This window comes from Lonchura striata, chromosome 3 (assembly GCF_050655825.1).
Source record: "Lonchura striata isolate lonStrDom1 chromosome 3, ASM5065582v1, whole genome shotgun sequence".
NCBI lineage: Eukaryota > Metazoa > Chordata > Aves > Passeriformes > Estrildidae > Lonchura > Lonchura striata.
Genome location: NC_140705.1, coordinates 94619686 through 94647383, shown reverse-complemented (window position 1 = coordinate 94647383; position 27698 = coordinate 94619686). Strand labels below are relative to the sequence as shown.

General features: G+C 39.8%; 1 protein-coding gene across 1 annotated transcript in view; it reads left to right on the top strand.

The window, feature by feature from the left end:
- The first annotated feature begins 2105 nt into the window (after window positions 1–2105).
- Window positions 2106–27698, top strand: part of PPP1R21 (protein phosphatase 1 regulatory subunit 21) — a 31180-nt gene continuing 5587 nt past the window's right edge. The window contains exons 1-19 of the mRNA XM_021540185.4: window positions 2106–2287; window positions 4913–4981; window positions 5354–5500; window positions 7332–7433; window positions 8108–8272; window positions 8373–8431; window positions 10786–10880; window positions 13111–13163; window positions 15137–15286; window positions 18335–18436; window positions 18512–18600; window positions 19477–19613; window positions 20182–20274; window positions 21614–21741; window positions 22108–22260; window positions 23013–23105; window positions 24193–24426; window positions 25789–25824; window positions 26977–27093. Coding sequence (XP_021395860.3) covers window positions 2231–2287; window positions 4913–4981; window positions 5354–5500; window positions 7332–7433; window positions 8108–8272; window positions 8373–8431; window positions 10786–10880; window positions 13111–13163; window positions 15137–15286; window positions 18335–18436; window positions 18512–18600; window positions 19477–19613; window positions 20182–20274; window positions 21614–21741; window positions 22108–22260; window positions 23013–23105; window positions 24193–24426; window positions 25789–25824; window positions 26977–27093 — 2079 coding nt within the window. The 5' untranslated portion in view covers window positions 2106–2230. The remainder of the gene's footprint in view (window positions 2288–4912; window positions 4982–5353; window positions 5501–7331; window positions 7434–8107; window positions 8273–8372; window positions 8432–10785; window positions 10881–13110; window positions 13164–15136; window positions 15287–18334; window positions 18437–18511; window positions 18601–19476; window positions 19614–20181; window positions 20275–21613; window positions 21742–22107; window positions 22261–23012; window positions 23106–24192; window positions 24427–25788; window positions 25825–26976; window positions 27094–27698) is intronic.

Below are 27698 nucleotides of genomic sequence, written 5' to 3'. Positions count from 1 at the left end.
CACTACTGAGGAACAGCTCTGAAGGCACTGTGCTGAAATCAAGTGGAAAAAAATGATACCATGGAAACTGAACAAAAATAATAATTTGCTGCTACATCTCTGTCCTAGACCAGGAAGGCCTTAACCTGCAAATCACCAGATGCTCAGCATGTACTGGTGAAGTCTCACCACATTTTTGCCTTATTGCTCTTTTCCTTACACATCTGTTTCCAGTCATGTTCAGAAACAAAATTCTGCATTGGCTGAGTACCTGGTAGGACCAAATACACCTTTTATGATGTTTTCAGTTTCTGCTTGAACTGTGCTGATGGTAAATACACATTCAAATGTTTGGCCAGTCTGAGGATAAAGAAGCAAATAGGAGATTAAATAGCAGAGCCTCAGCATTCTCCAAAGAATAGCTGAATGCTGGAGAAGCTCAAAGGTGACTCTGAAATAGAAACCTACATATTGGAGAGAAGAGAGCAGAGAAGAGCCCTCCAGGACAACACTGGGTGCAGAAAGCCAGAATTACAAATTCACAGAGTTGTTAAGGTTGGAAGGGATCTCAGGAAATCCTCCATTCCAGCCCCTCTGCCCGGGCAGGGTCACCTGGAGCAGTGGCACAGGAGCATGTCCAGGTGGGCTCTGAATGTCTCCAGGGATGGAGACTCCACGGCCTCCCTGAGCAGCTGTGCCAGTGCTCTGCCACCCTCAGCGTAAAGAAATTCTTCCTCATGCTGAGGTAGAACTTCTTGTGTTTCAGTTTACAAACACTGCTCCTCGTCCTGTCGCTGGGCACCACTGAAACGAGCCTGGCACCGTCCCCTTGGCACTTTGAGATATTTACATGCACTGATGAGATCCACTCTCAGTGATGCCCCAGACTGTGGAATTCCAGTTTCAGCATTGAGAGGGCATTGCACGATCTGGCATCAACCTGTGTTCTCCTTCACTGTGTGAAAAACACCAATCACTTGTTTTTTAAAATTTTAAAAGTTTATTAGTAACAAAATAGTTATAAAAATTCTAATAAAATTAGAGTAATAAAAATCTGGACAAAATGAGTATTAGGACACTACGAGACAATAAAAAGATAAAAATTACGGACATCCGGATGTTTTTGGGCACTGAGCTGCTGATAACATGCCTTGTGGACAAAGGAATAACCTTAAAAGCAATAGCCTATTGCATATTCATATATCTCATACATGATGCATAAATTCTTTGCAAATTAAGATGTTTTCTGGTTTTTGTCAACTTCTTCCCCTTAATCCTGGTGGTTCCATAAAGACGGAGAGAAGGTGGAAGAATGTTTGTCTTTTCCGATAAGGTGGCAGAAGCTCTTTAGTTTTCCTGTTGTTGTTATCTCTGTGCGAAGTTTCTTGATTATCTTATCCCTTTTCTTGAGCTAGTAAAAAAATATCTTACATCGCAGAGTTTCTATTTTAACATTATGTCATCACCTAAAACTATATTTAACACACTACTTAAAAAGGATTAATACAGTATTACAGAATAACCCTCCATAATACATATAGCAGTCGATTTAACATTTGCGAAGAGCCAATCATAAAACAGGCATTTTCCACTGCTGGGTGTCGTGGATGCGCTCGGTGTCCTCAGTGAGGGCTGGAGGCTGCCGGGAGAGCCGGCGCCGGCACTGGCACCCCCGGGAGCTGCGGGAAGTGGCGGAGCCGCCTTTGTTTCACCGGCGCCCCCACGGGCCCGCAGGTGCCCGCGCCTGCCTCAGTTTCCCTGCGTGCCGCGAGTCCCGGGGCTCCCTCTGCCGACAGCGCTGCCCGCGGGGCCGCGGGGGCACGGCGCCCAGGCAGCGATGGCGCCGGGGCGCCGGAGCATCGCTTGCCGCCTCCTCCATCGCGATTGTCGCGATACGACCCCACAGCCCCGCTCGCGGGCGAAGGTTTTTGGGCGGGGCGGCGCCCCGTAGCGTGCGCGCGGCCCCGCTGCCGTTGCCGTGGCAACGGGCGGCGGCGCCTCGCGCCTCGCCGCTGTCACGTGATTTGGCCCGCCGCCACGCCCCCTCCCGCCGCCATCTTGGAAGTGGCGTCAAGATGGTGGCGCCGGCGGTTTAAAGCTCCGCCCCCGACGTCCGCGCACGGCGCGGTTACGTCATCGCGCTCCCGCCGCCCTGAACCCGGAAGTGCGTCTTGCCATTCGCGGGCGTGCAGGGCCGGCGGGAGCGCCCGAGTCCAGCCGAGTCCGGCCCGGCCGAGGCGGCGGGGCGGAGATGGCGGCGGCGGAGCTGCAGGGGAAGTACCAGAAGCTGGCCCAGGAGTACTCCAAGGTACCGGGCAGCAGCGCCGCTTGCCGCGGGCCCGCGTCCCGGCGCCGCTCGGGGCTGCAGCGCTGCGTTCCGCGGAGCGCCGGGGCCCGGCGTGGCCGCGCCGGGGCGAGGGGGGCAGCGCGGGGTTTGCAGTGCCGAGGGGGCGCGGCAGAGCGGCCCCGTGTGCGGGACACTTGGCGTGCCCGCAGCGGGCTGGCCGTGCCGGGCAGTGACACCGGGCTGTTCGCGCCCCGCTTGCCGGGCGGGCGCGGACGGGGCTGTATCCGCTGGCGGTGGGCTTTCGCCGCGCTGTGCCGCGCTGTGCGATGCGGCCGTGCGGATCGGCCCTGCGAGCGCGCTCCGGCCGCGGCGCGGCAGCTCGGCGCGTCAGCCGCGCTTGCAGCGCCTTGGAAGCGAGCAGGACACTTGCTTCCACCTTTGCCTCCTGTCTGGCCCCCTGCTTCTGCCCTAGCTGACTTTGCATCCTGTTTCTGGTGCTGCTTGACGCAGGCTCTGCAAAGATGCCCATAGTGGAGAATGCCTTTCCTTTCCAAGGTGCCTGAGATGACTTCTAAAATAGTGGAGCCTTGCTTAGTACAGAGCCCTTCGTTCTTTCTTCCTCAGCAAAAGGAAGAAGAGACTCTTGGTCTTGAGTGGCACAGTCCTTCAGCAGCCTTGGGGAAGGCAGGCAGCACTTTGGTTTTGTGCAGCCCCACGTCAGCACCTGACACAAGGCATTTGTCTGTATTTGACAGTCCTCCCAGCTTACAGAACCATGTCTTTAAATACTCTTCTCCTTGGAACTGTTAGAAAAACACCATGTGTAGCATTCAAATAGTTTGCAGATAGATATCCTTTTAATGTTTCCACAAGATAGTTTTAAGAACATTTAATTTACTTTGCAGCTTTGTAGGTCACAGAATTCACGTGTCTTGTTTTATACAGAGGCTCTGTTATTCATTGGAGATCAGTAGTGGCTGAGGATGAGATAATGAAGGGATTTTGGTGCTTGTTTCCTGACTGAGCATTGGAAATGTGGACTTCTGACTTAGCTTCCAAACGTTCCAGCTGCTGGATTCTTTCTTTTAATATCATGGTGTCCAGAAGCTTTCTTTGAGCTTCATCAGGCATTTCTCAGCCTGTGGCATTTCCATTCTCCTTTGCTGGAGCTATTTTTTTCATCTCATCCCATTTCTTGTGCAGTGCAGCTCATTGTGGGACTCCCCTTTGCAGAATCCTTTTCTCTTTGTTGTTGGCTTCTTGTTGTGTGCAGGTGGAAATGGAGAGTAGCCCTGGAGTAGCCTGCTCACTTAATGGTGCTCTGAAATCCACAGAGAGGTGGACAAGAGTTTGACAGATTCAAACAGTGCTAGCGGAAGTCCCTGTCCTCTTGATTCACAGACCAGTCCAGAAGAAGGATGAGGAGAAGAAGAGACTCTGAAAACACACAAGTTGCAAGATTTCTCATGAAGGAATAGTCAAAGCAGCTTGTGGCAGCCTGTGTGGGTCACACTTCAGCTGGGTTCTGTGGGTGCAGCAGGACTGAGCTGCTTCATTCTCTGCACCTGACATGTTCCTGCAGTGGCACAAGGACAGGTGTGGGAAACTACTGCATTGCTCCTTCTTGCTAGGGAAGCCCTGTGCTTGGAAGTTTTTCTGTGGTGCACTGGGAAGTTTCTTGTCTTGCCTTTGTGATGCCTGAGCAGCATGGTGGGAATACTGCAGGGGAAACAGCTGTGCTTAGCAGTGACTTCTGACCTTTCAAATACACTCAGTCATCACTGAAACAATGAGCCTCTGCTGTTTTACACTGAATCTTGCCTTTTATGCACCTGTCCAATACCTCTACAAACCCTTTTAATTTATATTTGCAACAGCTGGACTCACACATGTCAAATGAATACAAACTGCCTTTGAAGAAGCCAGGATTCAAGCAATTTTCAAGGAATGGGAAGATAGAACTGTCTGTATCCTCATTGCTGCAGGGTAGAGGTACTCTGAAGTGACTGGGAAATAGATTTCTTAAGTATCACTTTTCACTGCAGTGATTTTAGTTCAGATTTTGGGTACTGTATAAGTAAGGCCTAGAGGGCATTTCCTTTTATGCTTTTTATGCCTTTTTGTGTCAGTCTGTTCCCTCTGGATCATCTGCTGCCACTGGTAATAAGTAATTTTGTATTAAATTCCTCTTGAATAGATACAGATTTTGACTTTGTGAGTCCTGCTTATGATCCAGAACTGGTAATGAATAGTTTTGGGAAGAAGAGGGAAGAGACAGAAATAGCCATGAATATGACCAAGAACTTCACTAGTCAAGGAAGAGGCTGCAGCTTTTCCGTATTTGTTCCTAGTTCTTCAAATCTTAACTATATTTAAGTAACTGGTCTTTAAGGGTATTAAGAATTCTGTTCTCTTTGACCAAAATGTTCCAGTGATAAAGTTACTTCTTGTTCCTTGGCAAGTCAGGATATGAATTGGATGCTTTTTTCAACTTGATACCACTGCTATCTCCCTGAAGAGAATACTTGGAAAAGCATTCACACTTGGCACTCTCCTGAGAGAATGTGGTGCTCTCTGCACTTTCTCATGAATGGCTTTTATTCATTCTGTTGTCTTGCATAGTTACTGGCATCTCTTGTTTTTCAGCTTCGTGCTCAGAACCAAGTCCTGAAAAAAGGAGTTGTAGATGAGCAAGCAAACTCTGCCTCATTGAAGGTAATCTCTAAAAACTGCTCATGTCAGGTGCACTCACCTGTGACACAATAAGTGTATTGGGGTACTTTTTACTAAAAAGTATTGTCAATTAAAAAAATGAAGGGGAAACTTGATTTTAGTAAAAGAATTTCAATTTTGCAGTTGGCCTGTTGTTCTCTGTAAGTGCCGAGTTTGTAAAAGTTGATTCTTGATGATTATAGAATTAAATAGCTATTTGAGTCTTATCTGTGGTCAGCTCAAGGAAGTGAAATATAATTTTTAGTTTCTGTCTCTTCAGTGTTTAGGAAGTGAAGCAGTTTTCTAATTTTTTCTGGTTTTTAATGGGTGAAAAATAAATGTGAAAATTTAAAAATTATTTTTTTTGTCATTCAGGAACAACTGAAGATGAAGGATCAGTCACTGAGGAAACTGCAACAAGAAATGGACAGCTTGACCTTTCGAAATCAGCAGCTTGCCAAGCGGGTGGAGCTACTTCAAGATGAACTTGCATTAAGTGAAGCTCGGGGCAAAAAGAACAAGGTGTGTGCTGAAGGCACAAAAGACTAGCTTAGCAGATCTCTGTTCCTCACCTGTCAAAGCCTTATCCTGATCTTTAGCAGTAGGTATTTTGTGTCAAGGGTTGAGCTGAATGTTCTTGTCAGAATTTGTTTTTTTACTTGATGTTAGTGAAAATACCCATAAAACAGCTATTTATATACATATATATATATATATATATATATATAATACATGCTGTATAGTTCTCTACTCTTCTAGTCTGTCAGCTGACTGATGCTGAAATGCTGTCTTCTTTTATGGATATTTGTTAAGCATTCAGCTAACTGGGTAATACTTTGTATCTCTGTGATTGGTCAGCTGCTGTGCAGAAAGCTGATGACTCCTCATTTCCCATCCCCACCTCTTTGCTTTGTAATTTTGATGTTGGTAGTTAGCTCTTCAGCCTGTCATCATACCTTTTCTATGTGAATCTTGTCAAATGCTTTGAAATCTAAATTTTTAGCTTGTATTCTTATGTTATTTCAAAATGACAGAATTATTTCAACACTGATCTTTTTCTGCCAGAATGCTTGCTGATTAAACCTAGTGATGTCATATTCTAAGACCAACTATGCCTTCTGTAGGTAGCATCACAATTCCAGGGATGGTGTGCTTGGACTTCAGTAATCCTCAGGCTACTTTCCTCTCTTGCTACTATCTCTCACTACTTTCCTCATGAGGAAACCCCTCTTAATTACTGCTGTGTTTTCTTTTTGGTGCTGTCTTTTCTCAATGTGCTGTAGTTATCAAGACTGGCCTTAAAGAAATAATTCAATTGATTAGTAATATGATAATCTTCCTTACTTTTCCCCTAAACTCTTGCCCATTTTTCTGCTGTCCAATTCCTTGACAAGCATAGTGCTTCTGAATACATTATTCATGCACCACAATAGATTGTTCTTTCAAATGCAGTTTGACCCTTCTGTTATTTTATTTCAAATTGTGTAACTACTGTTTTGCTAGCTGTGTTTCCAAATTTTGAAGGACAACAGCCTGTCGTTAGTAGCTTTGCAAACAATTTCCACTGAGTTTCTTTCCCATTCATCTGTCAAAATGCATTGTTTTAGTTCTCTGATCTGTGTTAGAGTGCAGTTCTTTTAGAAGGAGCAGAACATGTGCCCATATTTCAGGTGGAGTTCACAGGCTGGCATCAAATAAAGAGGTGACTTATCTGCCCTACATATCCCAGTGCTTGAAGTTTCGTGTTGAGTTTAAATGCAAACATTTCTTCAGCAGTGTGGTGTGTGGGATTCACTGGTGGTCTGAGTCCTTTGGATTAAAAGAGTGGAAAATGAGGAAACAGGCAGAGGGGTATGTGTGGTTGATGGGCAGTGAAGACCCTGTGGTTTCCTTGGCACCTTGTGCTGCAGCCTGGCTTATACCTGGGCCTTTGCTGGGCACAGATGTGCTTTACACCAAACCAACTGGGCCTGGGAATGGAGCGGTTTGGATTACTGACTGCATGGGATCAGGGCATGGAGGGGTTTGGATTACTGACTGCATGGGCTCATGCAGGATTCCAGTGAATTCAGATGGGTGCTGCCTATCCAAGTGATTGATTCCCTGTGAGTGTGAATGGGAGCCCTGAGTGGAGGCTTTCCCAGGGCAGTGTTGTACCACTGTAGGGTCACAGGGGTGTGAAGGAAAGTGTGCTGCCTTGAGGCTGGTGCTGTGTGCAATATTCACACCTTTTGATGTGTCAGTCAGTGTCAGCAGGACATCCTGCTGGTGTGCCCCTTCTGGGAGTTACCTGTGGGAGCTGTTCTCACAAACCTGGCACTTGGAGATAATGAGTGCATTTTGTCTCTTTTAGAAAAGTGTAGAATCTTCATCTCAGCTGAGTCAAGAACAGAAAAGTGTCTTCAATGAAGATCTTCAGAAGAAAATAGAAGAAAATGAACGACTGCATATACTTGTGAGTGAAACTTTGTTTTGCCCTTATTTTGGGGTCAGAGAACTGGTGATACAAAGATATAGAAAGTAAAGTGGTCTGTGAAAACTGGTGGGTTTAGAAGCTTAGTTGTATGCAGAGCAGTAGATTCGATTGTTTATAAAGATGTTCACTAGGCAAATAAAGTATTTTGACTTTGGATTCTTAAACAGTGTGTGGAATCACATAATAAGTGTTTTCTCATTTAGGCTTTTAACTTTTGGTGACAGCTACCCTACTGAAAATAGCATGGAACTGAAAGGAAATTTCTTACTAGTTCATTAACTGTTTCAGAATTGCTTTAAAGTTTCAAATATTTTCTGCAAGTTTCCATAATTAAATCAGGAATTACTTCACCAAAGTGGAATGTATTTCACTTTAGAAAACTTGAGCAAAATCTTTTGGCCCAAGTTCAGTTTTTCATGTGTTTGCTATTAGTCAGCAATTTATTTAAAGAACTCTTAGCACTACAAAACTTTTTTTTATTAAAGTGATTTGTTCCTAGGTCTTTTCTTTGTAAATAAAATAAAATTTCTATTTGTCTGAGAACTAGTAATTGCTGTTAACCTGATCTGCCTAATGAAATTGGAGTAACTTAAAGGACTGGATTCAATAGTAAAATGAAGCTTTTTTTAAGAGCTTTGTTTTCCTTCCTGTAGTTCTTTGAAGCAGATGAGCAGCACAAACGTTTGGAAGCAGAGCTGAGGAGTAGACTGGAGGTTTTGGAAACAGATGCTGCCCAGCACCAAGCTGTGGTGGACAGCTTAACAAAGAAATACACAGAGACCATAGAAAAGCTGCAGAATGATAAAGCCAAACTAGAAGTAAGGAGTTTTTCCTCTTGCTTGCAAGTTTGTAAAGTTTTGAAATGCAATGTCTTGCTGTGTCAGCACTTACATTGTGAGATTATCTTCTTGCATAAAGATCAAGTCTCAGACACTAGAAAGAGAAGCTAAGGACTGTAGGCTTCGAACTGAAGAATGGTAAGTGTCTTTATTTCATTGATGTAAAGAAATAATTGCTGTGAAACATTAACTGGATTTTTTTTAAGAATAATACTTTTTACAAAAGGGGTTTTATTAAAAGACTCTGGTAAAGCTCATATTATTATGAAGATAAATGTGAGCAGTGCAGGTCAAGCCCCCTTTTCCTTTGCTATGTATGGGACTAGACAATGCCACAATTTCTGCTTTCAGTAAGAGCACTTCTGTCTCCAAGCTTTTTCAATAGCAGTAATGTTGATGAAAGTTTGAAGAATTTATTTGTAATGCAAAACCATAGAAAGGAAAAACTGGTATGAAACAAAGATACGTGAGTTTGTAAAAACTGCTTCTAAGAAAAAAAGTTTGAGTAACATATGCTGAGAGAACTGACTGAAAAGAGTTTCAAAATTCCCTCTCCACTGCAAAAGCTTCTTGAACAATTGTTCTTGCTTCAGGTATAATGTTCTCAGCTAGAATATTTGAAAGTTTTTATTGGAGAATTATATTGTTAGTTTTGGATTATTTTCATTGTCTTGAAGACAAGTTGTAGAAGTTGAGGACTGTGGCCCAAATCAAAATAGGGTGCATTTCTCTGAAGTTCATTAAGCTGCATTTTTTTAGAAGATGTGTGCAGTATAGATCTTTAATGTGATGGATAAGATGTATAGTAAATGATCAGATGCAGAGTTCCTTCTTTCACATGGTAGCCCTCAAGTGTGTATTCTAATTATGTTGAAAGATGTGAAGATACTTGAATCCAATAACTCCACTAATACAAATCAGGCTTTCACTAAAAATGACTTGCAGAAGAGGAGGAAAGCTGTGTTTGGCTGTGATTTGCTTTTTTTGAGGTGTTTGTAAAACTGTAGTTTTAATCTGCTACTAGTCAGTTCAGGCTTTGTCTATCATGTTCTATGGTGACTGGATAATTGATGTAATTATAAGAAGTTGTCCCTACTATTTTAAATTATACTGTATTGAGTTTTTAAAAGTAATGAAGCCTGACACTTAATTTTAAACATTGAAATCACTGTGTTGAACACGTGGCAGGATGTGTCTCTGAGAATACTGCCCTTCTGTTCTCTCTGCCTTGTCAGGGGGAGGGATTCATTTGCCTCTGACACCCACACATTACTCAGAAAAGCCAGAGGATATGGGACTTGACAGCCTGCATACTTTGAAAATTAAAGGGCAGAATGTAAGGCAAAACATGTCAAACCACTTGTTTGTCATTCCTGTAAGTCTGAAAAGGAAATACCAGTACATTTTCAGTTTGTCTTGGAGTTCATTTTCTGTCATTCTCAGTGATACTGCAGTATCTGCTGTAGAGTTTCTATGCAATTTTGGAGCTCGTCTCCTAGAAAAATATTTGTTAATGTGCATGAGCTATCTATTGGCCAGTTTCTTCAGATCCTCCTTGTCTATTTTGGATTATTTTTCTTCGTTAGAGTTGATAAGTTTCTATGTATCAAATATTGTAAGAAAGGAAAAAAACCTGTCACTGACACCTTCGCCCCACCCTCCGCTATATGTGCAGGAGTTCTAGATGTCAAATGAAATGGGAAGCAAAATAGTGAAGAATCTGGGTGCCTAAGTTGGGTGAGGTGTGGAATTTAGTCTGAATCAATAATGGAGTATTCTTTGTAGATATATGTATATAATGTTGGAATATATTACTGTTTGCTTCAACAATCTATTCTCATTATATAAGTAATCTTAATACTTAGGTTCACGTGTACATACACAGTCAAATGCAAGTGAAGAAAATTTAGAGAAAAATCACTTGAGAATGCGTCAGAAACATAATTGTCAAGTCTGTCAGAACAGGCAGTATCATAGCAGTGTTTAAATATGGGTTTTGAAAAGCCTTTGAGGTGTCTCAAATAGTGATGTGGCATAGTTAATTGAATTATTGACAGCTCATTACTTGCTTATTGGAATACTGCACTGGATGCATAGTAACTAATTTGGAGGCCCCTTTACTTTCCCATCCAAATTCTAGTAGAAAAGGATGCCTTCATATAGCTTATATAATAGTTGCACTATAAGAAAAGAAGGTGAGTTTTAACTCTGAAGTAAATGGAGCTTCTCAAGAATGGAATTTATGACTTAGAAGTTTATGGTAACTTCCACCGCTTTTGTTAGGGATTAGGATTCAATGTTGTGTTAAATATGAGATAAAGGAGGACAAGTAACTCCCACTGTATTATTTCTATCCAACTTCTGGAAGGAGACAGATAGCTATGCACTCAAGGGTGCCTATAGTGAGATATGGTGTTGGTGATGCAGATGAAATTTAAAGGTTTACATTGTGTGTGTGTGTGTGGTTTTTCGTTTGTCTCTTTGTTATTTAGCCAGCAACAGCTAAAGAATCTTCAAGCAGCTTTGGGCAGTAGACTGGAAGAATCTCTATGCATAATTAATGAAAAAGTACCTTTTAATGACACAAGTACGTATTGCCTTGGCCTGGGTATCTTTTTTGATTTTTTTGGGTATCCATCTGGAAGGAGTATTCCTTAAGAATTAAAATGTGTTAGCTGTAAGAAATGTTGGACATCTGAACAGACACTTGGAGGTAACTGTAGTAAGTATTCTTGATACTTGTCCTGGTCTTCTTTGGTAATTGTAAAATACCAAGTTTTTATATGTATAATGAAAATTGAAACTTTTGAAGGCTTTTGAATGATTTGCCACTTGTCTTGCTTAGTGTTGACAGACTATTGTAAACTATGAAGGAACACTGTCAATTTAATGGCTGCTCCATAAAGGTTGGTTACTCATCTCGAAGAGTACTATTTTTGGCAGGTTATATTCAAGAGATGCAGTAAGTTAAGATGGGGGAGAACTGGTGGCTGGAGAGATATTGCATCAATAATGGCCTGCACTTATTACTAGTGGGGAATTTGTCAGGGTGTCTCATTGATCAGAAAACATGCAGAGTAGTTCTTACCTGAAGGCTGTCTTAGACTCATTTGTCCCTTCATGGGGAAAAAAGCCCTTTGGACCTGGGGATTTTGACCTGAAGCAATGTTTTTGTGCTTCCTTTCCAACTGCTGCTAGATCAGCTGAAGTGCAGAGGATTCCCTGGAGTTAGGAGTGCCCAGCCTTTGCATGGCTTTGGTACAAGCATGGGTTAGTATGAGCTGGGGTAGTGCTGTGCACTGTGTGCTTTCCTAAACACAAGGGTGGACAGGCACTGCCTGCGCTCTTCTGGACCTTTCAAGGCCAGGATGACCTGGAATAGTGAAAAAGCTGAAAGTAGTGAAGAAGGAGCAGAGAAGTGAAAACAGGCTTTTGACTTTCTTGTATATTTCATTGGTGGCTTTTTGCATTTTTCATTCAGTTTAAAACCTACTAACAATGTTAGGTTCTCTAAAAGTGATCTGGCAGGTGCTGCAGGGGTGAGTGTTCCAAGCTCTCCACTGGTTTGGCAATCCAGTGAGTCTTGGCTTAGGAACACGAGATCATCATCTTTCAGGAAATGTTGACTCCCATACAGCACATCATACTTAGGTGTTGGTATCCTTTTTACTTCTCTTACGTTGCCTGGCATCTGCTGCCTATTTCTACTTCTCTGGCTTCTTTAGCTTGCATTTTTTTTTAAGGTGTTTATCATTGTAGCAAGGACTTTGCTAAAATAGTTTATCTGCCCAGTCAGCTGTCATAGCATAATGCCTTTGCTTGTGTAGTAGAGAGCAAATAGAGAGCTTCTCTTTAGTGATAGATCAATGAAAGTTAGATGTTTGTTTGTTGTAGGTTCCAGCTGTCTTCCTGTAGACGCTGTAGTTGGCTTCAAGTGTAACTAGCAGCTAATTTCAGTCACAAACAAATGACTGCTAAGCATGATTTCCAGAGCAGAAAGTTTTCTGAATCATTTAGTTAGAAGTAGGATTCAATCATTTTGGACAGGGTTATTTTCCTCTAAAAGTAACTACCTCTTTCTATGTGTTAATAGCCAAATGTGAATGACACAAAAGGAACAAGAAAGTGTAAATTTATTTTGTGAGCAAATTTTAAACTAATCTCATTGTTGTTCAAGTGAATTGAGAATGAATGTGAGCCCTTTTAAATCTCTAAGACTTTGTAAGCTGTTCTCTAGGTGCCCCTCTAACTGTGGCTGCTTGTAACTGAATAACCATTCTAGTTACTTCATTACTAGAGAAGAATGCTAAAATACATGAAGAGTACATTTTAGACTAAATTATCAACATATTAAGTGTATACACGAGCTTTAAAAGACATGGAAACCATTCAAAAATATATTAGTCTTACTTGGCCCCTCCTTGGAATGTAATTGAAATTCGAAGATAATCTTGAATTCTTTAAGTGTATTTTCTTTTAAAAGATTTTTTCACTCTTGTTTGTGATGAATATTGTTCTTTGGGCAAGAGGAGTCTACTCTTATCTTTCAAATTCAGGGTCTTCAGATGATTAAATTTGACTTGCAATCTGAGGCAAGTATTGAACTGCTTTCCCTTCCGCTTAATCACAGAAGCCCTTAAGTGAGGATATTTAGGTCTACTTTATTGGAGTAAATTGTTTGTATCTCTTTAGTTAATATTGCTTACATAACCTGTAATATCCCTGCACTGAATTTTCTTTTTTATATCAGTATTTACCAAAAAATGTCTCTCCCCCACCATTTAACAAGTGCGTATAACTCAATTTCTGTCCTGTAGGATCTGCTCGATACAATGCTCTGAATGTACCATTGCACAACAGAAGGAATCAGGTAAGTGCTTCTTGTGGTTTCATGTGACTCTATGCAGCTTTCTACACAGATGTTGAAATAAAACCAGTCATCTTAGTACCTGAAATGGCAGAAGACAGCCTGTCTTACTACTGTCATGATATTCTGAGGGCATTTCTGCCCACAGAGCCTCTGCACTTTTTTCAAGAGTTTGTGTATATCGTTATGTCAAAGAGTCTTATTAAAGTTATATGAAAAATTCTTTTATTGGGTCAGCCTTCAGTGAGCTAGAAGTTGGAACATTTAATTTTTAAAGTTGATTAAAACTACAGTTCAGAGGCCTTTTGTTGGAAAAAGGTAGGTTTGGTATCCTAAATTCCTTTTCCCTCAAACTGAGCTTCTTCAGTCACATCACGTGAGCTCAGAGAATGTATGCATTTGTAAACTGCACACTGGTGTGTGCACTAAAATGCTGTGTTAGGTAACAGTACTTGTCACCAGTCACAACCCTTTCAGGTAACAAATCATGTCACTTTGAGATCTCTGCATGGTTCATTTACATTTTGTGGGATACTTCTTGCCGAAGCATTTCTTACTTGCAGCAGAATAACTCTTTTATATTGAAACATTTTTTAGAAAACATTTTCTGTTCACTACCATAATTTAATGAGATTCCTTGTGAATGTTGTGTATTCATTATTCAAAAATGAGCATTGGTTTTTTGTGAATGACTGAATATTTTAAGGGTTTTTACAACAGCAAATCAGAAACCTGTGTGCAGTCAAAATTTTCATATGTTGCTACTACTGAGGATGGACTCTACAGCACTGTGGGGTTTTTCTGTTTCCTTGTATGTCTCAGGTCTTCAAGTTACTGCATTCAGATGCTTTCTTCATTCTTCAGAAGTGCCTATAAAGAGTCCTTTTTCCTAATAATGTCTGCTGTGAGAACAGGTGACCCCTTGTTCAGTTTTGTTATGGAAATAGCCTTAAATTTCAGGTTGCTGCTGCTGAGTTCCAAGAAAAATCTGAATAGCTGCATGGAGACTTTCCTTTACTATTTTTTGCCAGCACTATGTCAGGCAGCCTCATGTTTCAAGATCTGCAGTCCTGAAAATATTCCAGGACAGATTTTTATGACTGGCTTTGCCAGTGGAGGCAAAATGTTGGTGTATTAGTGCAGGCTGTGGTGTAAAGGACAGGAAAACAGTAATAGTGTCTGTTTCCCTTCCTTGCATGGCTAATTAACATACACAAGATGAGTATAATGACTGCTTTAATTATTTGCCACCATCTCAGATCCGTAATCAAGACTGACCTGATTTAACAGTCCATTGAAGCATTAAGAGTATGTCTCTGAAGTATAAGTTATTCTTGGCTGAAATGTCACTGTAACATTATTCTCTTCCCATAAATCCCAACAGAGAATATTTTTCTTCTCTCTTGAATTTATGTTCCATTCTGGATTAATTTCTTTGATACCTTCCTGCTGTACTAAAGCCACAGAAGACCCTTACTCAGGGGCAGCAGCTCAGTTCTGTCCAGGAGAGTTAGAATTGAGTGCTCTTGGTTAGAGAAGCAGACACCTTTCATTCTGGGAGAAAACATAATTGTGTTTTACTAATTAAATTGAAGTTTCATTGCAACTTGGTGTTGAGCTGTTGTCAGCAATTAGTCTGTTGTTCTTTGGAAATTTCAGACATGGTTTCTGTGATTTTGCTGACCTCTCAGTGTTTTTGTGGCTTGCAAGTTTGAAAAATGCACAGAGGCAGAGGCAAACCATCACCAATTGTATGGAATGAAAAGATACTTTGTTGTCAAAGAACAACAAAGTGTCCTTCTGAGTGGCATTGTCGTTTATGAATAAAAACTAAGTTAAAAATAATTACTGTTATGTATCTTAGGCTGAAGTAATAACAAGAAAGAAATTGCTGATAATGATTTTTTGTATCCAAACTGGCTTTTTAAAATATTTAAGTAGATCCATGTCAAATACAATCATAACTGTCTTTACAGCTGAAACTGCGAGACCTTGCTGGCCAGGCCATGGCTTTTGTCCAAGAACTTGTAACAGCTCTCCTGAACTTCCACACATACACTGAGCAGAAGGTACAGATCTTCCCCATTGATTCTGCAACAGACACAATATCACCCCTGAATCAGAAGGTAAACTTTACACTCTTCAGCTACAAACATATTCAATTAGTTAGACTTTAGTGAGTGATTGATCTTAGCAATGGAAACTTGCACCTCCTTTATTGGAATGCTGTGAGTGTGTTCCTGAGAGCCAGCCCCTCCTGCATGAGATATCCTTTCTGCTCCATGAATTCTCTGAATGTGGATGAGGTGTAGCTTTAGAGAATCCTTTTCCCCTGTGCCTCTGCTAGAAAAGAAATATGCTAATAAAATCAAAGCTTTGCTTTTTTTAATTGCTAAATTGAAGTGCATCTGTTGAAAGATGAGCTGACTTGTTTTAAAATAATAATGCACAAATATTGCACTACTGAATAGAGATTGTTTTAGTTAATGCACTGGGGCATAGGAGATGTTGAGACAGAATCTGGTCTTGTGTTTAAAGTGTTTAGCTGTAATATTAAATAAAGGATAAAAGGTAGACTTATGAGGAAGAAAACCTGGACCCTTGTCAAAAAACAACTCTGTAATCTGATTTTGGGCTGCTTGTATGATGATGTTTCCTCTAAGTGTTCTGAAGCTTCAAGTTTGTAAAGCATGTTGAAATTAGTGTGAGAACTCTAACTCATCTCTTTTGACAAAATTCCATGGAAAGACTTTCTGAGAATATAATCTAGAGCTGTTAAGCTGCATATTTTGATTTTGTTTTCCTATGCTGTGAACTGGAGAAAATAACTGTGCACAAGGATTTGTGTGGGAATGCATGCATGTATGCTTTGGAACAAATTGTGTGAAGATCAGGGTTGACTTCATAGTTTAAGGGGATCTGTGAGTATTTAAGTTGCAGGGAGTATTTTGTGATTCAGTCTCTTAATTTCAGTTTAGTAGTTGCTAGGGCTCAGCCTTAAGGTACTGAGGTGAATTGTGAATTTGCATTGATCAAGTGGCCGCAGTGCATGTGGTGTCAATGTTACCTATCACAAAACTTTCTTGTTCTTTGGAAAACCTCCTAGAATTTATTTTCTGGTAACAAGAATGCTTATAGTGAAGGTGGTTATCCACTAGAGAAGTCCCTTTCTGTTTGCCTTCTCAGTTATTTCTACTGTTATAGTCAAGAATAGCCTTCTGCAGAGATTCAGCGTAGTTTGAGAACATTTTCTTGCTCCTGCCACCAAATGCACTCAGAATGGCATGTCCTTCTTGTGAAAATTATGTGGTTTAGTAATCTTTAAGATTTTCTGGGGCAGGAGTGGTGTCTCTTTTTTTATATGGCCCAGTGTGGTGACTGCATTTTCAGATCTACTGCAGTTTGCACAAAAGCAATAAAATCAGATTTCCTAGACATCTCAAAGATTTTTTTCCCTCCTAGTTAACATTCTTTATTATTTTTCAGCACAGCTGAAATGGGCAACTTAATCTGAACAATAATTTCATTTTCCTTATAATTGATTATGATTCAGTACTTCAGGCTTTGTTTTCATAATTACATTTCTTGTAGCCTGCCCCATTGTGTATTCATGGCCTAACTCTCTCAATGCATGCTACTTCTCAGGGCTTCTGCTGTGATTTTCCAGCACTGAAGCATCTTTTATTGCTCACTGAAGCTGTAGTTGCTCCTGTATTTTTGATCAATTTATCTATTTGCTTGGCAAGTGTTCTCAGTGTGATATTTTTTTTTTAAATTTTGATTTTAGCTACTCCACCAAGTTGGTCAAACATGTCCCCTTTATATGGTAGAGAAGATGAAACAAGTGTCAGGTAGTGGCTTAGCAGACTTGCACTGATATATTTTTCCCCAACTCCAGGTCTTGTCTGGTGCTTTCAAGCTATTTTCCCCCCCAGACACTCAAAGTAGATGTGGACAATTCCCTGCCAGGTTCAAGTATTCCTTTTCTCTTTAAGGGTTGGATTGCTGGGTTCTTTTGGGTCTACAGCATCATGCTGGATAACTCAAGTCCTCTCTCTTGCAACGCAAGCCAGGAGCATTCTGCATGTGTTATTTCTTCCTCCTTAGATTTAGGATTTTTTCCTAATTCCATCCAGGTTTGTGCATGCATGGATCAGAGCTTAGCATCTTGCTCTTCTTGTTAACACTGTGTTACCACACTGTAGTAACACAAGGAACAATTGAAATCTCTTGTACTCTGTTTGCCTGGGATCTTTAGCTGCTCTTGTGGTGTAAATAATCAAAGGTGAAGGTATCTTTCTGTGGGTTAAAAAAAAAAAGCCAGGATTGCTTTTGACTACCTGTATTAATCTGTGGAAGAAGCTTGTGATACTGAGGTACCAAAAGGGAAAGTTGATGGTATCGTTAAGTTTGATTCTGTGTGAGAGTACACCTTATGTTCTCAAATCTGCTTTTTTGAAGGCAAAATTAACTGTAGGATTTAATTAAGCAATTTTTAGCAAAGTCAGGCAGGTCCATGAGGCCAAAGTTTCATCATTGCCCAAAGCAGTCATAGTTTTAGAAATAAGAATTCTCCTGTGATCAGTTGAAGCTCCATGCTTTGCATTAGCATAAACATACTTTGACTCGTGTTGAAAACAGGACAGGACACAGAAAAAAAAGACAAAAAGGACACATCTTTTACTCTTTTTGACTTGGGTTTAGTTCTTCAGTACTTTGCACAGCATAGCTTTGCAAATGTTTGTGCTGATGGACAAGGCTGGGAGGCAAACTACTTTTGGGAGGAAGGTGGGATAGTTTATTCTGGTGGCTAAATGGTGCATGGATGTAGCTTTAATTGGATGGAGTTGAGAAAGGAATGCAGGAATGTCTAAAAACTAAAAAGTGAGGGTTTGGTGTGCTTTGCATGGCAGCTGAAATATGATGGGATGCTGTGGCAAAGCCCTAGGTGTGGTTTTGCCTGGACTTCCAGTGCTTCTCACTTTCCCTTAGGGTGTGTTTTTGGCCTGTAGAAGAGGTTGCTGTACATCACTGGACTGTTGTATCTCATTAGGGACATCTTAGGCATCCTTAAGGGGACAGGGGCTTTGCCACAATGTCCCCTTCAGCTGTGACCTTGGCAGAGTTCACGCCAGCTGTCAGCAAGCACCATTTTAAAGCCTCTCTGTGCTCAGTTCTCACAGTATCTCCATGAAAACGCTTCCTATGTTCGCCCTCTGGAGGAAGGAATGCTGCACTTGTTTGAGAGCATCACGGAGGACACTGTGACAGTCCTGGTAAGATTTCTTCCTTTTAGCATCCAAAAGGTTTTTACAGAGCAAAAACACTTACCTGTTGTTTTTTCCTTACAGGAAACAACTGTGAAATTGAAGGCCTTCTCAGAACATTTAGCTTCCTACTTAGGCTTTTTAAGAAAGATTCTTCCTTATCAGTTAAAAAGGTATCTTCATTTGATAGATCAAATTTAAAGGCACTGTGTCAAGCATGCAGCACTGTCAGGCCCTACAACACAAATATTAAGTCAAACTTTAAAATACTCTGGCCTCTGCTGTCTTAAAAGGCTGAACTTTTTTTTTTTTTTTTTTTTTTTGCATGCTGTTTTCTAAACCTTGAGATTAGACACGGCTTTTTTGAGGCATTAAGATTAAAAGCATGTATTTTAAAGCCCCTCCACACACACCCTCCCTCACAGATGAGATTTTATGAATAATGAAGCTTTCATTGATGTTTCTTGTAGCATTGATACAGTAGCATTGAGACTCTTCAGGTGTGATACACTGAAACTCTTAACGCTTTGAGCCTCTCTGAGAGTTGTTCATCAATCAGTAAATGGATCAATGTGGTAAAACTTAGCTAGGTGTACATCCCTTCTGCTGTGAAAATCTTTGTTCCTAGTTGATTGAAGAGAGGTGAATTATAGGTGCAAAGAACTGCTTTAAGAGAGGGTTTGGACTAAGGAAGAAGAAAACCCTTGATTTATGCTTCCTTTATACTTGTTCTCGTGCTCCTTAGGAAGCAAAAGAGAATTTATGTAGTAGAGGGAAAAGTCTTCAAACTTAAATTGCTGCAATCAGTTCCTTGCTGTGAGAGTAAGTCATTCCTAGCTTGTGAGAGAAACACCTAGGAGTGGCCATGCACACAGTAATTTTCATGTATTGCTAAGTTCCTCTGCTGTGTTAGCCTTTCTAAAATCAATTCCTGGTCTGCTGTTGCTTTGGACTGGGGTGGTAGAGAACACTTACGTGCTCTAAACTCGTGAACTTGTTATTTTTAAGACAATTGCTTGCTTTTAAAAAAATAATTCATATATTCCTAGTTTGGAAGAAGAGTGTGAGTCTTCTCTTTGCACAGCTGCTTTAAGAGCTAGAAATATGGAGCTGCACAGAGACATGAAACGGTTGACTGCAGTCTTTGAGAAGCTGCACATGTATGTCAGCCTTCTGGCCTTACCAAGTAAGTGTCAGTTCTGGCTTGGCTGGCTACCCTGGGACTGGTTTTCTGTGGGCTCTTATAGTAGGATTGACAGTGTGCCTTTTGTCGCCTCTTAATTATGAAATGGTTAATAAACTATGTTTTCCTACTAATCATCAGTTGCAGCCCCTCATTTTCATAACGTCATTACAACTCTCATAGTAATAACTGAATAAAATGAGGTAAAGTGTGTGTGTGTGAGCTTCAGATTATTTCAGTCTTCACTCTTTAGAAAGACCTAGGTTGTCTTTCCTACATCTGTGAGCATGTCTTTTGGCATGTGTGGTTTTTGAGACTAACGCAATTGGTATTTATGAAATCTGAATAAAAACTAGGGGACTTGGGAGTCACCTGCCTGCTCTGCCAGAATTTGATATATGTATATTTGATATTGAAGGGGAAATTTAAGTAAATTAATCTATTGTAACTAATACTCCATGCAAATGGTTGTAGTAGGTGAAAATTGAATTATTTTCCAATCTAACTTTTTTCATTCATGGTCAAATCTTAGTGTTGTGATTTTCTCTTCCTTCTTATGTGTTACTCTTAGGTACAAGACCAGAAGGGCTCCTTAGGACAAATTACAACTTTGTGTTTACAAACATTGCTGCAAGTCTTCATGGATTCCATGACATTTTAAAAGGTGAAAGTTGGGAATGTTGTCTTGTTTCAGCTTTGCTGCTTTCTTGTTTAGCGTAGCACACGTGCGCTGTCTCTGTAACAGTGCTGGATGTATCGTATGTGATAAATCTGGTTTGTTTTACTTTTACAAGCTAAGAAACTAAACGTGCTAACCACTTGTTTTAGACATTCATGCATGGTTTTCATTCCTCCGTTCTTTTTAGCTTTGTTCTTCAGAGTTGCTGGATTATTTAATTGTGGCTCTCCAGATTTTCCTGTGTGGTATCACTTTTACTTTCTGACTTCATTGCTCTCCTGAATCTAGCACACAGAATGGAATGCAATGAAATGTACATATTTCCCCCTGCATATATAGCATTGACCTAGTACGTGCCTTCAAAGTGGAATTTTTCCTTCCTATTTTCAGGGTGTTGACTATTTTTAACATCATTATATAGCCAGAGGTTACAAAAAAGTCTGAGTTTTGTTTTTTGAAACTTAGCTTCTTCTGGAAAATGGTTTACCTTGCTTTTATCAGAACAGCATAGATATGTTATGTTTTCAGTGAAGGGGTATTTGGTTAAAACTCAGAATTTTGAATCTGATGTTCCTACATGTCCTAGAATTTCAGTACCATGTAGCTGATTCTGGGGAAAAAATAATCCATAGAGATGAACTGGATTTTTACTAGTCAGCTGTTTAAACACTAAGCTTTCATAATTTTAAGGAAATTTTTTTTGTTTTCTTAATAGCATGAGTAGTATGGCCCCATTTTGCAGAGTCCTTGTTTTAAAGAAAAAAAAGGAAATATTTAAGGTTGTACTTCACACAAAAGGAGACCTTAATCAAAGAGTTTTATAGCCTAGATAAGTTTAAAATATTTTTTATCTCTTAATATGGTTGCTATACTGTAAGGTCAATCCAACTTATATTTTAAAAGAAATACAGAAAATAGAAGTAGTGAAGAAAACTGTCAGTAGAATTTATTAGCTGTCAACAGATATGCTCCTCTTAATATCTCACACTCCCATACTCCAGAATGTTTGATTTCTGTCTTTCTCAATCCCAACTAATTTTTAACTTCTTAAGATTATTTCAGTTTACAGTTTGTGGTCGTGATGAGCTGGGATTTCTCCATTCTGTAGCAATAGTACTCTGTTTTAAAATAGGTGCATGTTGTTAACTTGTCAATTACTTTTCTTTTTTAATTAGGCCACATTGAGAATGTTCTTACATGATAAATACTTGATTCTTTTTAAATTTTGGTGTTGTTGATATATTTAGGCCAAGATGCTTTTGTGAGTGACTTTCAAAAAGTTTTTTATTCTTAATTTGGCATAAATGTATTTTTCATTTTCCAGATATTTCCAAGCACTATAGTCAGAAAGCTGCTTTAGAACAAGAAGTTCCAACTGCCACACAGAAACTCATAACTACAAATGACTGTATTTTATCCTCTGTTGCTGCTTTAACAAATGGAGCAGGCAAGGTAATGGATGCTTTTGTTTCAAACAATGCCTTAACTTATGCAGATTTTTAAGGAAAAAAATAAACTTAGCTGAATGATTTAGAAAATCTGTGTGTGTCTCTGATACTAATAATCTGTAGGGTCATGTGGATTCTTTAATTATTTTCAGGCTAGGAGTTAAAAATAACAGAGTGATAAAAGTAGAATCTGCGAAGAGGATGCTTTGTGTCAGGAAGGTCTAAGTTACATGGAAGAGCCTGTAGCTTGTTTCAAAGTCTTGTTAAGAAGTCTAGCTTCACTAAATACTTGTCTCTTGAAAGACTAATTTCTCCAATGGCTCCTTCTGGTCAACTTAATTCAAAGAGCCACTTTTTTTGATGTGTCTAGATGGCCTCGTTCTTCAGCAACAATTTGGATCACTTCAGCACTTCTTTGAGCTACGGCCCTAAGGGAGCAGCAGAGTTCATCAGCCCTCTCTCAGCTGAGTGCATGCTGCAGTACAAGAAGAAGGCAGCTGCTTTTGTGAAGTCCTTGAGGAAGGTTTGTTCAGCCAGCATGCTTGCACAGAGGGAGCATGGTTCTGTTGATGGTTATGCCAAGGAGAACACAAACTAAGGGTTTGGAATGGAAGAGATAACCAAAACCTGTTGTTCAGACAGAGGAAATGAAACCTTCAGTGCAATAATGCTACTGAGAACTTTAGAGTGTAGTTGCCCTTATAACTGAGGATATGTGCCAGTTCTGCCATTCCCCATTTCCACTAATTATTTCTGTGCCAAGACTTCAAGGAGAAGAGGGTGGCTGCTTGTGTAAATTTCCTCCTGTATTTACCAGGAATATGGAGTGAATGAAAACATATTCTTGCACTTGCATTCACTGGAAGACATAAGGGAAAAAAAGAAAGGAGGTACCCTGGAGAAAATGTGCTGAACCAAAGGATTGAATGCAGTCAGATCTCCTTATTGCCTTCGTTAAAATTAACAATTAAGTGATGTGCTTAGCAGTTGTTACTAAATCACTTTACTGCAATCTCTGTAAAGAGGACCTTAAGATGCCTTTGATCATTAATTAAAACTCAGAGTTTTCTGAGCACTTCTTAATCAACTGTACCTTTTGGAGCAGTATTTATTGAGAACTGAAACCATTTTTGCCTACTGCCCAGTAAGCACACGGAATGTGGGTTTTTTTTCCCATAAATAAAGTAAGGAAAGTAGTAAGAAAATAAAAGCAGAATACATGTTCTGATCTAGTGTGTGACATGTTTTGAGAGAGTTTTTTTGATTCTTCTGCAGCCTTGTGCAGATTCAGTGCCTTATGAAGAGGCTTTAGCCAATCGCAGAGTTCTCCTGAGTTCTACAGAAAGCAGGGAAGGTCTTGCCCAACAGGTATTGCACTAACATGTTTGGCAGTGTGTTTTGTAAAGGTAAACTTCTATCAAAGTCTCCACATTTGTCTGTGATCATTTGTAGGTATATATGAATATGCTGAACCTTAAAATTGGAATGTAGATGTCTTGTAGAGATTTGAAAGTAAAACCCTTGTCAGGCTGGATTATCTGCAGGATGCACATGTAGGTAGATACAGGAGCCAGGATTATGCCATTGATATCTTCATTTGGAAATACAAGAAGTCAGGTAATGCAAAATATAGACAGGAATAAAGCACGCTGAAGGATTAATTTTTAATGTTGTGTACTGATTTGAGTCTTTTGGACTATGCAGGAATTATTTGCACTGGCTAAGCATTGAATTTTCTTCTCAGAGTAATAGATTGGAGTTTCTATCTTCCAGTATACATATATTTTTTTTTTTTCCTGGAAGGTGAAGCAGGGTTGGTAACATGGTATTTAAAAGGCCTACACAGTTTGTCTACTGCTTCATATGAATGAGAATAATTAATACTTACACTTCTTTATTAGCTTGTATACTCAGCCTGGGCTTGACTCATTGTTATTGAACAAAGTATTTGAAGCAAATACTTTGATTTTTTTTTTTTTTTGTAGTTAACAATATTCTAAGTGTATTAGTAGGAGTCAAATTAATTTCAGCAGAAACATGCAGTGCTTAGATGTGTTCTGTTCCGTAGTTTTCTTACCTGGACAAAGTGGGTGATTCTGTCTGTGTAAGGTGGGACAGCTGGGAGGGGACAGTTTGTCTTTCTAGCATAGAAAAAGATAGTGCCAGGTACACATCTTTCAAGTTTTTATAAAATTCTTCCCTGCTTTGGTTTTTCACCTAGTATGTTGCGAGTTTTATGAACTGTGCATGTTTCAAACTAATTAAATAATGTGGCCATTTCTGGCAAAGGACCACAGCTAAGCACAGAGCTCAGAACAGTGGTTGTTTACCTGCTGCTCTTTGTTAGCTCACTTGTGTAATGGTTTAAAATAATACTGTCCTCAAACATTTCCTGTATGTGGGTTTTTTCCTCCCTGGGTTCAATAACCTGGACTGTAAACTTTCCCTCCTAAAGGTCCAGCAGAGTTTGGAGAAAATTGCAAAACTTGAACAAGAAAAAGAACACTGGATGTTGGAGGCTCAGCTAGCTAAAATTAAGCTAGAGAAAGAAAACCAAAAACTGAAGAACTCTCTTAGTGGACATTTAACTGAAACTATCCAGGAGCATTCAGTTTTGCCAAATATAGCAGAACAAAAGAAGGAAACCACAGAAAAGAGTCTGAGGGAACCTATTAAGAGCACCAGTCTGGTAAGTGACCTTTCCCTTCAATAGAGAAAAATCCACTTGCTTTAGTAGCAGTGCTGTTTGATCAATGGAACACTAAAAATGAAAGCCTTTTGACTGTATTGAAAAGCATTCACTCTTGGGGTTCTTGTATTTGCAAAGCTGCTTGCAAATTCTTTCTGCAGTGTTTGGCACTTCTTGGATTTTGAGACTTTGTTCACTGTCTTTAGTATTGTGAAGATATTTTTGTAGTTCTGTCCTTGTGTAACTAAGGGGGAAGTAATAGGTGCTTAACCTCCTGATTTGTCTGTAGTTAGGAAACTGTGCAAGTGGCGTGTATCTCGGTTGGGCCTGTGTTTCCAATACTTTTATTCATCTCTAGGTGTGTTAAAGCAAATGGAAGTAAGTAGGTAGTGTTTGTAAATGGGTTTGAAGACTTAATGGTATTGGGGTCAATTTGGGTTCAGCAATTGCTCTTGGATGTAGCATGCATTATTTCCTTGCTCTTCTGTGTTGGTAAATGTCTTTTTCCTGTTTACTAACATATTTTAAATGAATTGGCCTTTCCTCTGAATTCCACTTTTGAAGTGGCATAGTGGTATTAATAGGAATGTCATCTGTAAGAAATAAGAAATCCACTCAGATTCAATAGATTTTTTTTTTTTTTGTCCTCTCCCCTCTTCTGCTCCAGGATAAAAGTAACCAGTACATTGTTATGAAATCCCCAATTTTGAAGTACACTGGCATCATAAGTTTTTGATCCTCTATTTGATTCCTTAGGAGTTTAATGACAATGTTAGTCACAGGTCAACATATTGTATGAATGTTTTCTATAAACATGAATCTCTAGTCCTATTTTAGATCAAGGGGGAAAAAACCCCTTTGATTCTCTGGGAAGATCTCTTTTCATGAAAGCAGGTATTGGCTTACACTGCTCCTGTAGAGTTTTGTCAGTGCTTACTAGTCAGAGGGGAAAGGAAGGAATTTGGAAGATATTCAAGAAATCCAGGTTGACTTTCCTTCCTCTTAAACATGACAGGTGATGTTTCAGTGTGCCAACATGGCTCTGAATTAGTTTCATTTGATCAAGCAGTTGCATAACCATAGGAGCCCAGCTGCATCTTGTTGCTTTTATTGCCTTTTCCCTGTGTACCTCCTAAGACAGGAGATATATTTTTGAGAGTTTGTGTCAGGTTTAATTCTGTTCAAGGCACTCGTGTGACCACTCTTGTTTATGTTACAGGTGGAAGTACTTAAACTTGGTTTCAGTTTGAATGGTTGCAAGATTGTTTTAATTCAAAGTCCTTCTATGACTGAAACAAAAATGCAGCTATGGTATCTATATTTTCGTAGTTCTCATTAAGTGTATTTTCTTCCTTGTTCTAGATTGGAATGTTGACTGTAACTACTGATAATGAAAAGGTAATCTGTTTTAAACATTAATAAAGTACATCTGTTAAATAATTCAATTCACATTCTGCTAAACTTACTCCACAAGTTTAATTACCAAGAATACTCCAGTATAATGGCACAAGTTGACCCTGTAGTCTATATACTAAATGGTCAAATTTCTGAAATCCATGTGTTCTTTAATTTTCTTCTTCTGTTAATGAACTGTATTTGGCCCATGTAAGCATTTTGGAGTGGTGTGAACTGGAGTTCAGGGTAATGCTCCCTGTAATTTGAGGAGGGCACTGGTCTGTCTGTGCCTCAGTAGCCCAAACTCTATTCCAAGACTCAATTCTTAATCCTGGAGGAAGGGCTCAAGCTGCATATAAGACCCTGGCTGCAGTGCCTGGGCTACAAAGCAGAGGTGACACTGAAACAAACCTTGAACCAGCCCTCAGATTAAATGTTAACTCTTTATTTAGCCCTGCTATGAGTAAGGTTCACTGCTTTCCCTTTTCTGATATCACAGGAAACTGATGTGTAGTTTACTTCACTCCTCCTTGTCTTCTGAAAGTGTGATTAAAAAGGGGTAGGGGGCTAGATAATAACTGATACAAGTCCTTAAAGGCTTCTGCACAGTGCTGAACTGAAGGTAATGACAAATCATGAGAAAGCTGACTCCAGTGGGTTAGTCTGTAAACTATTGAGCTGTTGGGCTTTTTTATTTTTTATATTCTTTTTTAATTTCAAATGTCTAAAGAAACTTCTGGAATGTACAGCATTAGTAATGGTTATGACTTTTGTACACTGAAATACAGTAACGTGAGGGAATTCTTCCTTTTGGGAAGGGACAGTGAGTTTTGGTGGAGGTGAAAGCTGTTCAGTTCTGCAGTGGATTTTGATCTTCATCAGACACTTGATATATCAAAGCAAGTTAAATTCTTACCTCTTCAGTCAGCTCTGTGTCCTGAAAAGAATTCTGACATTAGGAGTCCCCATCAGAGTGACAAATTGTAGTGTGGCCTGCTGTAATTCATCTGTTGTGTTTGGGGAATTTGATACTTTTTGATAGAGCAGCCAGGGCTCAGGAGGAAAGAAGAAAAAGTCTATATAGAGGCAATGTTGTGATTCAGGTGTTCAGTCTACTAAACATAAATGTTGTCTGCTTAAATTTTTCTTTGCCAGGCTCCAGATGTTGAATCTCGTGAAGACCTGATAAAAACTCACTACATGGCCAGGATAGCAGAGCTGACCTCTCACCTGCAGCTTGCTGACAGCAAATCAGTGCACTTCCATGCTGAGGTGAGCATGCAGGCAAGGGCAGTAACTCTCTTTTTGAACTTCCCACAGGCAAATGCTGTGAGTTTCAATACATAGAGCATGATGTTTTATAAAAATCTGTTCCTGGAATTGTGGTCTAGCATGCAGCTATTGTAAAAACAATATGCAGATACTGTAAAAACAGATATTGTAAAAGAACTTTTTATGTTTAATAAACCCTTTGGTAGCCTTGTCTTGGCTGTATTAAGTATAATGTGTGTCATGTATAGATTTGTTCACATAAGCTGAAGCAGCTGGCTTTAGTTACCAAGGAAGTTTTGACTTAATTTTATAGTGATGCTGATGTCATTCAAAAATATTTGAGTGCATTATGAAGTGATGGAAATAGCTCTCCTGAGAAAATCGTCTCTTAGGCATAAGTTGTACTGCAAGAATGAACAAGATGATTCATTGTATCTATGGTTTCCTTCTCATTTCAAGTCATGAGGGAACTTTTCTTGAAAGTAGTGACTGTTTTGATTTGTGTAATAAATGATGTGCAATACACTAAAGCACCAGGTTAACAGAGCAAATCCTCTTAAATATATTTTTTAATGGAAGATGGCATAGTGTGGAGGAACCATCTT